The sequence below is a fragment of the Manacus candei genome, unplaced genomic scaffold (genome assembly GCF_025592945.1).
Source record: "Manacus candei isolate 608988 ecotype Guabito, Panama unplaced genomic scaffold, ASM2559294v1 h1tg000074l, whole genome shotgun sequence".
NCBI lineage: Eukaryota > Metazoa > Chordata > Aves > Passeriformes > Pipridae > Manacus > Manacus candei.
The window spans coordinates 2,669,254-2,682,632 of record NW_026138122.1 but is presented as its reverse complement, the minus strand read 5'-3'; the positions used below and the strand labels follow the sequence as shown (position 1 = coordinate 2,682,632).

Sequence of the window (13,379 nt, the reverse complement as noted above, 5' to 3'; positions counted from 1 at the left end):
CTCTTGAGCTCCCCGGGACTCCATGTCCCGGCAGGCACCGCGCCTCTCTCGCGATGCCTCCCGGGAGTTGTAGTCCCCGCGGGCTGCAGCGGGTGGAGCGGGATTTGCGCCCCTCGCGATAGGAGCGCGCGCCGTTGCCGCGATACCGCGGCGCGGTGAGGGGCCGGGGCCGGGGCCGGGGCCGGGGCCGGGGCCGGGGCCGGCCGGGCGGGAGCGGCTCCGGGGTGATAGAAATCGGGATTGTATAGCGGATATAACGTATTTAATCCATCGGGGGTAGCGCGGTCGCCTTGGTGACTGGCGGCGGTTTACAGACCGTCTCCGGATAACTCAAGCGGTTATTTGCAACAGCGGCTCGCTTCTACTTTGTTCCGTGAAAAACTTGCGTTCTGTGGGCAGGTGCTGAAGCAATAAATGCCACACGAGTAACCCGAGAGCTGATTGAGCACTGAAAAGGGGCTAGTGCCTCACCTTACTCGCGGACCTTGCGTGGTCTTTCCTGAGCCCTGTCGCTGCCTCGTACCGACCGGTCAGGAAGTGCTCTGCAGGGTCCAAAAAAGCCAAATAAAAATAAAATAACCCCCTAAGCTTATTTTAATAAGGGAAAGAGTTAAGCTTTAAAGAGTTGGTCTCCGACAGTATTAAGGACCCCGTGCAAATCAAAGGACTGTTTCTCTTCTTTCCAGAGAGAAGTTGAAAAACAGACAGAAAATGGCCAGCAGCCACAGACCTCCAATAGCTCGTTCTTCCTCAAGAGCAGGAATAGGGCTGACCTCCAGGCCTACCTCTTCATCACGGACTCCATCAGCAGCCAGAATAGGAACAGCGGTATGTTCAAAACATTTATTATTAACTTTGATATATTTAGATTTTTATCCCTTTTTTTTTTTTCTGCTTCTTTTTTTTTTTTTTTCCTCAGTACCATCACTGGAGTTGGTTTGTTTTTTTTTTAGTTTTTTTATTACAAACTTTTAGATTTCAATTTTCTAGAAAGTTTTCGATTCTACTTTTGACTGAAAGGGGTTAAGGAGGTCCAGCATCAAAAGTTCACGTGGGAGACCTTAATAGCATTAGTGTTGCAGACAGATGGAACAATGAACAGCTGCTCAAAGGTAATCCCTTACCCTTCTACAGCAGACATTTGACTAAAGCTTTGTTTTCCTGAAGAGATGTAAATGCTAAAAGATTCTTATACAATGAGTATAGAGGCTGACTGATGTTTTTTGATTGCTTTGGCAATTCCATTAGGTAATAATTAGGAGGTTTGTCGTTTGGCTTTTTTTTTATAGATGCCTCCTAGTACGGCAAGACCTGGTTCTCGTGGTGGTTCTTTGACTGCTGGAGGAGTTTTATCATCTCAGATTAAAGTTGCAGACCGTCCAGTGACTCAACAAGGATTAAGTGGAATAAAAACTGCGATGAAAGGTATTTTGTATGGAAAATAGTTGTTGAGATATCTGCAGGTGTTTTAAAGGAATATTTAGGTGTTTAAAGGAAAACTTTTCATTGCTGTATAAATTCCAGAGTGAATAGCTGTGATTAAACGGAGTATAAGAAAGAAAATGAAGGTTAAATCGTGCCTTTTATTGTCATTGCTCTTAGCAGTCAGAGAAGACAAAGGCTTTTCTGTACCTGAGCTGTGTTTAAGAATCATTCAAAACAATAGAACAAAATTAATTGCATCTTCATCATCACTGCAGAATAATTAAAATATTGTTATATTGTAATAGTAGTGTTTTTCTTCACAACAGTCTAAAAATGCCTTCTTTTTTTTAATGAGATATCTGTTTAAGGACACTAAAATATAACAGTTTTCTGCCAGTGAATTTTTCAAATTGTTTTCATAATTTACAGTTCATCAAAATTGGTTTTTTTCTAACAAGATAACATATTGCTCTCCTTTATCAGGTCCCCAGAGACAGATAATGGATAAAACCTATTACCTTGGGGTACTGAGGTACGTGTTTACAATACATTCAAACTACAGCAGATTTAGTGCCCTGTTCTCTTTCATACCCAGAGTTTAAGCTTAACAATAGCGTGGGACAAGTGGTGTTCACTTACTGAACTGTTACATGAGTCCTGCTATAACAGTTAAGGTTATTTTACATATAGTTTGTAGGAAGAAAGGAACTTCATGCTTATGTTCAAGTACAAGTAGATTCCTTTAACGATCTGTTGTTAGGCTTGCTAAGTTAAATGCAATCCCATAGCATTAGTAAGAGGAGGGTCGTGACTTTGAGCTTCTACCTGTAGTGCTTGATAGGTCCCATAGCTCCATTTGTATGTACCATTGCAAACAAAACACTTTTTAGTGTACATTACTTGGGTTATACATTGAGCTAACAATGACAATGGCAAGACCTGGTGGAAACTCTTGTGTATGGATCTTTTTCAGTTGATCATAATGCAGGTTTGAATAACCAGTCCTAAAAGATGTCATTTTAAATGTGAATGATATTCACATTCTGTGAAGTTATCCTGTTTTCTGTCCATTTAAGAATAATTCACACCTGTTTCACCAGCAGGAACAAAAAGCTGATTAAAATATTTTATTTGACATCAAAGTTTTATAGCAACTGCTTATGACTGTCTGATACAACCACTTTGCTTTTTTCCTCACTTATTTAGCTCTTCTTTGAAATGCTGATTAGAAAGAGTGCAATGCAGTGAGATACTAATTGTAAATCTCCTGTAGTAAAATTTATTTTCTAGCTGTATTTTAGTAGTACATCCAAATGTTAATGATTTTTTTGTTGTTTTTTTTTTTCAGAAGCAAAACAAATGAACTCACAACAGAAATTAACAAGCTGCAGGAAGAAGTAGAAATGTACAAGCAAGAGAAATCTGTCTATTTGTCATACGAAAAACGGTAAGATGTATTGCAACTAATGCAGTGCTGACTTTCTCAGACACAAGACTATTCTTGAATATTGGGCAGGCTTCAAGGAACCATTAAATAATTATTTTTTTCATTTTTTTTTGTTTTTACGTATACAAATCTTCCCACCTTAAGTTTGACTTTTTCTTTTGTATTTAGGGCAGAGGCATTAGCTAGTGAAATCAAGGAATTTCAAGGTCAACTAGCAGACTTCAACATGGTATGTTGATGTCAAATTTTGATACTGAGTGCTCTTCCTTCTCTAATTTATTCTCTCATTTACTTTGTTCTGCTTTTGCTTTACTTCAGCATCTTTTTTATTGACATTTCTCAATAAAAATGTACTGGTTAATGCTACATTTATTTGGTTATTGGAAAGGAATGAGATGGAAGCTAAGGAAAACATAAAAAAAAGGGAAGTGTACTGTACACAGGAGAAATGGCTGCCTATAGATTTAAGAAATTGGTGTGAAATATTTCAGGGTTTAGAACAGCTACGTATAATGATGATTAGTTTTGTTAAAGACATGTAATCTGTTCAGATTCCCATATCACATTTTTTCCATTTGGAATAACTGAAAGTTTCTGTGTTTTCATGAACGCTATGCCTGGTTTATTTATTGATTTTTTTTTTTTTTAATTAAAAAAAAAAACAGGAGAGCAATAATAGGCTGGAATTCTGTCTCATTTCAGGTTATGGATATACTTAACACCAGTACAGATATGGCAGAAGTGAGTCGCGATTACAATATGGTAAGAATTATGGTATTTGCTATGTTTTAACAGTGTGTGTTACATTCTTGGTGCTTTGCATGCATGACATATCTAAAAAAGCATAGCGCTAATTTGAAACTTATCTATTTTTTTCAGTTAAATTATTCATAATATTAGCAACATGTTTGTAGTTAGGTGATTATTTGAAGTATTGCATTAACAACCCCATAGAGTTTCCTGTGGTGTACGAAACCGACCCAAATTATGATTGTTAAAACATCTTCTTTTTTTTCCTGGGAGCACTAGTCATAGGGAAGATAAATTCAGGTAAACTGCACTGCCTTTTAAAACTGGCTGGTCTTCTGAACATTTAATTCTCTTTTGTCTTCAGCCTTTTAAATGTCTCTTGCATAATAAGTATTAAATAGGTCTCTGACATGGCCAGCCACAAAAATCAATTAGTTTTTTTCTTCCTTTACTTTCTTTCTTTATTTTCTAGCACAGGTATAGTGTTCCTCTAAGTGTTAAGGCATGAATGGCATTAAGCATGTTTCGTTTCTTGTGATCACTTTGTCCATAAACAAAAGAATCTAGTTTCGGAAAAGGCTGTTTTGCTCACTTGAAAAATGATCTGAATATTTCTTGGTCAAAACAACTTTGTTCCCTGATTAAAAAAATAAAGACCCAATGTCTGTGTCAAGAAAGAAAAATGTTTTGCAAGTGTTAAATTTTCATTTTGTCTGGAGGCTGAAACAGTATCTTACTAAGTGTTCCAGGACTAGATCCCACAGTAACAGTAAGTGAATCGATTTCTCTGGGGGCGTTTAAAAGATGCATAGATATGGTACTTAGGGACATTGTTTAATGGTGAATGTGGCAGTGCTGGGTTAAGGGTTGGACTTGATCTTGGAGGTCTTTTCCAACCTAAATGATTTTATGATTTATTACAAACTTGATTGTATTTCAATATTATATCTTTTAAGTTAAAGGTTCAGAATGACCAAGACGCTCAGAGTATGGATAAAATTTTCACAGAAAGACAAGCGTAAGTACATTAAGTATGTGCTTCTCCAAAGCTGTTAAGACCATAACTGAACTCCAGAAAATGGAGGTGTTACTTCCTACCTCAACAGTGGGATGCATATGACACATGATACCTGAACAGTTTCGAGGTAATGCATTAGTACCAGATTGCAGCTAGAGCTCCTAGGTTTAAACTGCAGTAACTGCCCTGGAGAGACTTACCGTGTCGTCCAAGAAGTTAGGTGGTGGTGGAGACTCCTGTCTTGGCAATCTGCTGTCAAAGTCCTCAGTTTTGGGAGTTTTGTTGTGGAGTAACAGAGTGGGAAAAGCAAGCAGAAGTGGGAACTAAATCTTTACCTGCCTGGTAAGGTAGGGTTGTGTAGAGGGAAAGATGAGGACAGCAGGATTTTTCCAGTAGGAATTTGTAAGCCAGGCGAATGGCTTGTGTAGCAATAGGCTGAGACAGTGACTTTTTGAGATGTTTGATTTAGGGACAGGAGATGTGCAGGAGAACGATACATGATTGTGCTTGATACCACTGAAAGCAATCTCAAGAATGAGATTTTATATATCAATAAGCACTTTGAAAAAACAGTTTACCAGTTTATAACAAGTCACATTTCAATAATACTGTTGCTTTCAACAGCTCACAAATGTGTTTATTCTACTGATTAATGCATTTTTAAAGTGTTAAGGAAATCTGAAGAGAAATTACTTGGTTCAGTAGCAAACTAAGGTATAAAGGCATTAGGTACACTGGAATGATAATTTGTCATTGTACTGTACATACACATTTAAGGGAATACAGCAATTGGTCTTTCTTACTCTGCTAATTTAGGTAGAACAATACCTAAATGCTGTGTTGTATGATTATGTCGGTTTTGGCTAATAGACTACTGAGCTGTGACAACACTGATTTGAATTCAATCCCCAGTCTGACTGTGGTGTGCTTCAAAATGTTGGAGAAATTATTTTTCTTTTCTAGACCTCTTTGGAATTAAAGCGTTAGTGATTGTGCCAACTTCACTTGCTACTTTTTAAAGACTTGTTCATGTTAAGCAATATACAGTAAGCACTCCCCATACCCTGACATAAGTAGCCAAAAAGATTTTCATAAATCGTGCATTATAAGTATTTTTGCATGTTTTGAGGTATTTGTTGTACCAGTAATACATGCATACCACCACATTTTTGAACTTCATGATTGATGCAGCAAAACCTTGTTATGGATTTATCGAGATGAAAGGAGATAGACTGCATAACTTCATTTTGTATTGTACATGAGTAGTGTAAAATGGAAGTACAAGTGTTCTACATTTTTGAAAAGTCAGTGCATTATTCATTGTTTAAGACATTAACTCTCCTCATTTACATAAGAATCAATGTATTTATCCTCAATAAATCCATCTTCTCCATCCCCAAATGCATGAATTTTCTCAAAGATTACAATGGGTTCTTCACTGTTTGTACCCAGTACTGAAGGAGAAGGGCTCATGTCAGCTGAGAACTCCTGTTCAAACCTCTCTGGGTCATTTTCTTCCAGACGACGGTGTCGGTAGCTGATCACATAATGATACCATGTTGGGCATTTTACAGCAGTAAAAATCAGGAGTGTAGTGCCTAGGACAAATCCTAGGACACCTGCCAGGAAGGTCCAACTTTTGCCAAGAAGTGGTAACTCTTTAAAACAAACAGGAAAAAAGAAGTGTAATTTTCATGAGGAATTCTAGCAAGGGCTCTAGTAGGATTTTTTTTTCATGGTTAAATTGAGAGCTCACAAAATAAACAACGATAGAGAATTAGTGAGTGTCTGCAGAGCTTTAGTATAATGTTATTGCTATGCTATTAAGGAGTCAGTAACATCACAGAGACCAAAAATATATGTGCATCTCATATTTCCTAGTAATATAAATCTACCATGCATATTTATAAAACATAATAGTTTCAAAGTCAGATAAAGTTCCAGGAACACATAAAAGATAACATAATTTTTTTTCAAAATTTAAATGCAAAAATTAGGCTTTGGAAAAAAATGATCAGTAATTGACTTCAAATTCTATTTCCCAGGCTTAATTTTCTGTGTGGAGATGATGTCTGCACCCTAAAATATTATACCTTTTGTTTGGTATATGCCTTCAGTTGTGTTTCTTTTGTAGTAAAAATGTCAATAAGACTTGCCATTAGTCTTTATTTAGAAGCTGATTTTGTGTGCCTGCCACAGTTCTAAAATAGATTATAGCCTGGTTCAGCTACAGAAGTGTGTGCCAGTGGTGGCTTATGATTTGTGTATATATCTGTAGATTGATATGGATGCTTTGCCAAAAACCAAACTAGAGTATTAGAGAATAATGATGGAATTAACATAGAAAGGTGAGGAGAGTGTCACTGAAATTTCCAAAAAATATGTGACGGGCGCATCCATGTCCTTTATACCAAACACAGCTGAGGGCAGGAGTAAAATCTGTAGGGTCACACTTTCACATTTTAGGAAAACAACTACCTCTAAAAACCAGTTAGTTTGGGAAAAGTTTGTTGGTTTTTTTTTTAAATATATATATATTTTTTTAAGTTGCTTCCTACTTCTCTTAGTTAGACATCTAGACAGTTATTTGAATTTCAGGGCTTTGAAATTTCATCATCATTTTTCAATATCATTTGGGAGTTTGTGTGGTTTATTCATTTTGAACACTTACTCAGTAGAGCTTAATGTGCACCATAATGTGTGTGACTGTCTAACAGAACCTGGAAATATGCTTGTTCTGTAGCCCTGGCTTTTTATGGAAAATGGGGGTGTGCTAGGCATACAAAATGGTATAAAGTCATGGAACAGCAAATCAAACAGCTTACAAGCAGTAAAGTGAAGCATCTGTACATTACCTGCATGTGTTCCATTGTTTCCAGTGATGTTTGGAGTCAGAGCTGTTATTAAGGCACTACTTCTAAGGTTAATGACAGGAGTGGAAGTTACAGTGTTTTCTAAAGAAGTTTTTTCAATTTTGCAGTCAGCTGGTTGGATAGCCATCTTGATGGAGATTTCTTTCTTGGTTGGTAGCGTACATGTAGTGTTGCTTTCATTTTCTGTGAATGTGAGCAGTGAAAAGGCTGTGAGATATTGTTAATATTTTGGCACCCTAGTCTAAAAAAATCTCGTGGATAGCTATTGTATTACTGCAAAATGCAGGTAAGTTGATGGTGGATTTTATCCACAGCAGAAAAAAAGGAAGGTAAAGCTGTTCGGTGTAAACAAGTGTGAAACGCTGCTCTTACCAAAACTTACCCAATGTAACATTGGAGGCAGTTAGCCATATCTGTAAGTCAAGGAGGTCACAGGAGCAGATCCACGGGTTTCCAGCTAAAACAATTTTAATCAATTTAAAAGATGATTTTATATGAAGGTAGTTCAGTAAGTTACACTGTAGATTTAAAACCGTCAGGCTTTCTAGAGAAGTAAATGCATCTGAATCTAATTGAGCAATCATGTTATAGGATAGATTCAACATGGACAGTTGATTTAATCCTGCAAATGCTGCTTTATGAACTGTGCTAATATGATTGTTGCTGATATCCAGATTTATGAGTTTTTTCAGATTGCAGAAGCTGTTCTTGTGCAGTTCAGTAATCCTGTTTTTATTCAGATGAAGTTCAGTGAGGTTAATAAAACGTCCAAGAATCTCTTTGTCACTATCTTTTAAAGTGATTTTATTGTTTTTGAGGCTTAATTTAGTAACGTTTTGAGAAAGGTTGGTGGGGATATTAGAGAGGTTCTTTCCAGACTCGTCACAAATGACCTGCTGAAAAAAAGAGAATGATGACAATTAAATACTGTACAAAAGTCTGGTAATGGAGATGTCTCACTGATGACTGTTAAAGGCAAATATGATCTGGTATTTTTTCAATGCTACCACTTTAAAAGAAAAGTTCTACTGCTCTTCATGCAGTTTTATTTATGTCTTTCTTAATTAATTTATGGTCTGCTGATACATGAGAATTAATCTTCCTAGTGGATAAAGACCTGAAGTTCCTGACGACTTAGTGCTTTAACTCTGAGCTGCAAGGCTCTTTTTATGATGATCATCCAAAATAACCACTATGACATGCTATTTTGGAATTAATAGGGGCGTCTGTTTTAAAATTTGAAATGAAGCTTGACTGGGTAGAAAAAGGATTTCTTTCCCACATAATCTGGAAGGGTGTCACAGAGGAAGTTTATTCTGCAAATTAATTCAAGTACACCTTTTAAAATGTATTGTTTTAAAAACACCTATGTTTAGTCTTTAAAACATCTTTAGAGCAGACCCTCAACAAAACATTTATTATATTTTTTTTTGTATCACCTAAATTAATTTTAATTTTCTGTGTTGAAGTTTAGCATAGCTGCAGTCTTTTCAGATTGGAGTGTTTACTCTCAATACCTTGAAATACTTATGTTTTTTGAAAAGAAGAGATTTATTTATATATGTACAGGAGGCATTCCTTTTGTCTGTGGAGGAATTTGTCTGAGATATAAAACCATCTCAAATGTGTTTCAGTGATGATTCACCCACTTACAATGACTGCCATCAGTTAATTGTCCATTTCTCAGAAAACCACTTCTTATTTGTCTTTTTGTACTTCTTTCTTCAGGAATTTTATGTTTTTGAAACAGTTTTTAAAATGCCTTTTGCTTCAAGTGTATCTTTCAAAAATAGGAGTAGTTGACATCTGTATAAAACTTACAGTTTGGGAAGTAATGTTGCAGTCAGCAGTCACTGGATTCAAAAACAATGTTCCAACCCATATCACAAGCCAAGAATGTTTCATGTTTAGAGCCTAGTAAAAAACAACACTTTTGTATACCAAGACCAGAATACCAGTGTCTACTGTTGTGGTAGTTTAATAAATTAATAGGTATAGTTATTTCAATGACAATTTAATAAATTTTGTTCTACATAAATACTTGGAAATGCAAAATTAAGCAGAAAAACAGAGGCTATCAGAATTAATGAATTCAGCTTTCCCTTAATTGAGCCAAACTTAAAATCCAGTAAGCAAACTGTATCAGTAAATAAAAAAGGGATTGGTTAGACGAGTAAATAGGTAAAAGTTTCATAGATGTATAAAACAAATAGGCAGGGCTGTACTCATTAATATCCCTGACAAAGCCATTATGGGTACTGGAAGACTGTGCTAGATGTAAACTGCAGAAAGTATTCAGGCTGGCATGTTCTCCCTAAACACTTTCCCTTGTTGCCACTGACAGAGGCAAAATACTGCAGTAGATGGATGGTTGGTTTGTCCAGTCCAATTTCTTTTATGTTCTTAAATAAGTTATTAAGCACTTTTTATGAATTTTTAAGTAGTAGATTGGTATTTTAATCTCACTGTTGTCCCTAATATAACATATCATATGACATAAACCTGGACCTCCGTATTGCACGAAGTAAACATGGTTCAATCTCTTGTGATGGAGTTTTTGTACAGATTTCAGCTTTATTTTTTGAAATTCAGCGAAGTTCCTACAAATTTCCTACACAGTTCCGCTGTGACATTAACGTCTCTCAGAGGAAGTGGCACTCATTATTCTGTTTGAATTAGGCATTATTTGCAGGACTATGCAGGACTATGCAGGATTATTTTGAACTATGTCTGGCAGATGTTAAATCAGTCCCTGTTTGCGCCACACTTGAAGGAAAATGTTACGTAAAAGGTAGATTAATGTTTAATTTTTGCGTTTTTTTCTTAAGCATCTGAAAAGATAGAGGGTTAAGTGAATCTCAGTATCTCCTTCCAAGACTTCTATCTTCCAGAGTAAAAAAGACCTGAAAGCTAGAGTGTAAGGTACTTGCTTAAAGTGCTTATTGTGTCTTGAGCTGTACAGAGTATTCACTGAATTTAGCAGAGAAGAGTGGGGGAAATTACATAAGGAAGCTTAGTTGCATGAACAATGCTAAATACAGGCAGCCAGTTAGATTTTAAAAAACTCCACCATCCTTAAGGAAAGTGCCAGGAGGCCTCTGCTGATGAGAATGGAATAGGTGAGGTCATAGAACAAATTGATCAAGTCACTTAATAGCTTCTATATATTTGCATGTCTGAGGATTGACCTCATTCACCTAACTGAATCAGCCCAGAGACTTAATAACTTCTAGGAAAGAAGAGGAAGTTAAGAGCCACTTACTCTGCTCTGATCCATTGTGTATTTCTACTTCTGCTGGAAACTTACATTAAATACAAAAAGATTTCATAAACCTTTTGTACCTTTGAGCCATTATCAGGGACAAGGGGTGCTAGCATCAGCAGCCACTGTGGAATTATGTCCTGCCATAGGTATCGCTCTTGTCACTGATGGTACTGGTGGCCTGCATATTTTTGAAGCCAGTTTGTGTATTGCTAGTGGAAAACATGATGCAGTTTGAGAACTCCAGAACTATTTTAATAGTTGGAACTTAGGACATATTTGGTCCTCAAAGGCACTGCTTCCAAGGTATTTGGAAACAGAGTGGGTCTTAACCTGGTAATGTGGAAATACAGATTAACAGTAATATTGCACTTCACAGAGTTTAAGAAAAGAACTATCTTTAATAGAGTGGGGAAAATATATTAAATATTATTTTTAAAGTTTATCCATAAGTTAATAACAATCAAGTTGAAAATTTAAGTTGTACATGTGTCTTAGTGAAAAACAGTTCATAGTTTTTACTTTAGTTTCTACTGAAAGCTTAGGGGTTTTTTTACAAATGTGATTTCCTGCATTTTGTGTGCGTGAACCTGTATAATCAGTAGAAGAACAGGAAAGCATCTGTAATTTAGTTGCAGTTTAGCTCTTTACCAGAACCAGACTTTAAGAATTGCTGTTTAAACTAATTACTATGGGAAGAAACTCAACCTGGAAATACATTGGTAATACTTTACCGTTTTCTTGTAATTAGAAGTGCTTTCTTAAAAATTTTCCTCTGAGAACTTTGAAGATTTTAGCATTTAATAGGTGAGGTAATAGGCTTTATACAATCGGGTAGTCTGTTCAGAGACTGTTCCCCAGCTTTCTAATGAAGTACAATTTACTTAACAACTTTGCATGTCCAAGGTTCATAGTAATTCCTGAAGTTTTGAGATGTATTTGTTTCCAGACTAGCAACAAAGTTACACTAATAAATCTTTGTCTGAATTTTTAATTAGATGTGCCAAGTGTCTTACCTTTCTGTTGCTTCTTAAAGGCAGCATATATACGCATGTGTGGGTTTTTCAATGCACTGACAAGAAATAACATGGTGAAACAGCACTTTGTTTTGCTTCAACCTTTGTACTTGATGAATAACCAGGCAGTGTAAAAAAAATAATAAGCCTGGAAAATCCTTAGCAAAAGATTGACTAAGTTGAGCAACTTCTTATAATCGTCTTGGATTTAATTGGATCTGCAGCCAATAGGAATGTCTAATAGTATTATGCTGAAGTGTCAAGTTCCAGATCATAGAGGAAGCACTGAGTCAAAATGCCATAGGTAATTTACAAGCAAGTTGAGTTGTAATCAATAAAGAAATGCTGGAGACAGAAAAAGACTTGCTTTTTTTATGTGATCATTCATCAAATGAGGGAAATGTCAAGGTATTTGCATACTGAAGTAAAGCTCTCTAGTAGTTAGTTAAATCTGTGTTAATTCTTGTGTTTTGGAAGCATCATCAGAGAAGCTGCACGGTGTGATACATAAAGCTCATTATTTACAAAGAATTGCAAGCACTGTTAAGTACATGTGTTGTAAGGGCTATATTTCAGGAGGAAGTTCTAAAATTATATTTGCACTGATTTGGTAACATATATGTATATGCAGATTGAAAAGGGATTATATTGATACAAACACTGTGTCAAATAAAATTTTGCTTGCTTTAGTGCTCATTCTTTCTGTCCAATGCATACCATCAAACTATGGAACAGCTAAGTCTCCTTTCGTTCTCCATTCCTTTCAAACATGTGGCTGGAGATGTCATTTTACTTCACTATCCTTCTTTGATCTTATTGCCACTTTGTTTTTTTGCTTAACATCTCTTAACATTCTGCAACTTTTCCAAGCCTCATCCCTGGCTCAGCTTCATCCACAGTCTTCAAATTACTCGTGGTAATGAATTGTGTTTCTGTGACAGCCACAAAATGCCGACATTTTTATTACCTCTTGGAAAAGCAACCAGTTTCAGCCCTCTGTCAGAAGTTTTCTTCCAGAGAAGATTCATCACAACTAAATCAGACACTCCTAGTCTCAAAAACATGCTGGATCATCTTGAAGTATTTAGCCAGGAGTCCATATTACATAAGGAAAGGAGAGTTGCCTCAGGTGAAGAGGCTAGTCCATAGTGTTTCCACACACAGTTTAAATAGATGGGGCTGGAAAACTAGGGTCCTTTCCTTACCCAGCTGTGCATATTTGCAGTCTCAGGCATAGAGGAGAAATATACAATAGAGCTTGCAGACACTACTGCTCTCAAGAGTGGTATTGCCATGCCACTACTTCCATATGGTATTTTGGAACCCAGGAGAAATGTAGCAAACTGTGTTCTTCTCTCCCACCCTAAATGTTCCAGTGATCTCCAGGAAAAGGTACCGTGTTTGTACTTAAATACTCTCTCTAGTCAGCACTGCAGTCCCTCCAGGAGAATTACATCTAGTGTGGAGATTCCTTCTGGAATCAGCAGCTATAACATTTTCTTGAATTCTTCACCGCAATTTCTCTGTTCTTCCATGTCTTCAGTTGGGCTTGATCTGAGAGAAACTGTCACTGCTGAAATGTTACAAC

General features: G+C 36.5%; 2 protein-coding genes across 5 annotated transcripts in view; one reads left to right on the top strand and one right to left on the bottom strand.

Annotated features, from left to right (window-relative positions):
- Positions 1 to 44: 44 nt before the first annotated feature.
- Positions 45 to 13,379, top strand: part of IFT74 (intraflagellar transport 74) — a 36,772-nt gene continuing 23,437 nt past the window's right edge. Inside the window, exons 1-8 of one of the 2 annotated variants that reach the window (XM_051809032.1) lie at positions 45 to 155; positions 687 to 828; positions 1,290 to 1,425; positions 1,909 to 1,957; positions 2,774 to 2,872; positions 3,041 to 3,101; positions 3,575 to 3,634; positions 4,579 to 4,640. In XM_051809032.1, the coding sequence (XP_051664992.1) occupies positions 712 to 828; positions 1,290 to 1,425; positions 1,909 to 1,957; positions 2,774 to 2,872; positions 3,041 to 3,101; positions 3,575 to 3,634; positions 4,579 to 4,640 (584 nt within the window). In that variant the 5' untranslated portion in view covers positions 45 to 155; positions 687 to 711. Of the gene's footprint in view, positions 156 to 204; positions 400 to 686; positions 829 to 1,289; positions 1,426 to 1,908; positions 1,958 to 2,773; positions 2,873 to 3,040; positions 3,102 to 3,574; positions 3,635 to 4,578; positions 4,641 to 13,379 lie in introns of those variants that run through there. The other variant, XM_051809033.1, reaches the window with a different exon arrangement.
- LRRC19 (leucine rich repeat containing 19) lies at positions 5,172 to 11,922 on the bottom strand. 3 transcript variants are annotated; one of them, XM_051809065.1, is made up of 5 exons: positions 11,792 to 11,922; positions 9,335 to 9,427; positions 7,896 to 8,409; positions 7,496 to 7,696; positions 5,172 to 6,298 (listed from the first exon to the last, which is right to left on the bottom strand). In XM_051809065.1, exons 1-5 carry the CDS (start codon positions 11,816 to 11,818, stop codon positions 5,973 to 5,975), a joined length of 1,161 nt encoding a protein of 386 aa, XP_051665025.1. In that variant the 5' UTR covers positions 11,819 to 11,922; the 3' UTR covers positions 5,172 to 5,972. The 3 variants fall into 3 exon arrangements, with proteins under 3 accessions (XP_051665025.1, XP_051665026.1, XP_051665028.1); XM_051809066.1 differs by having other exon boundaries at positions 7,896 to 8,406; XM_051809068.1 differs by lacking the exon at positions 9,335 to 9,427 and having other exon boundaries at positions 11,792 to 11,908.

What these genes read in the sequence shown, in the direction of transcription:
- LRRC19 (XM_051809065.1), bottom strand. Translation starts at nt 11,818, where the DNA reads ATGCTGCCTTTAAGAAGCAACAGAAAG. An exon ending in GCAACATTACTTCCCAAACT is followed by an intron (nt 8,410 to 9,334) that starts GTAAGTTTTATA and finishes TCTTTTTTTCAG; the next exon opens with CAGGTCATTTGTGACGAGTC. An exon ending in TGCCTCCAATGTTACATTGG is followed by an intron (nt 7,697 to 7,895) that starts GTAAGTTTTGGT and finishes TCACATTCACAG; the next exon opens with AAAATGAAAGCAACACTACA.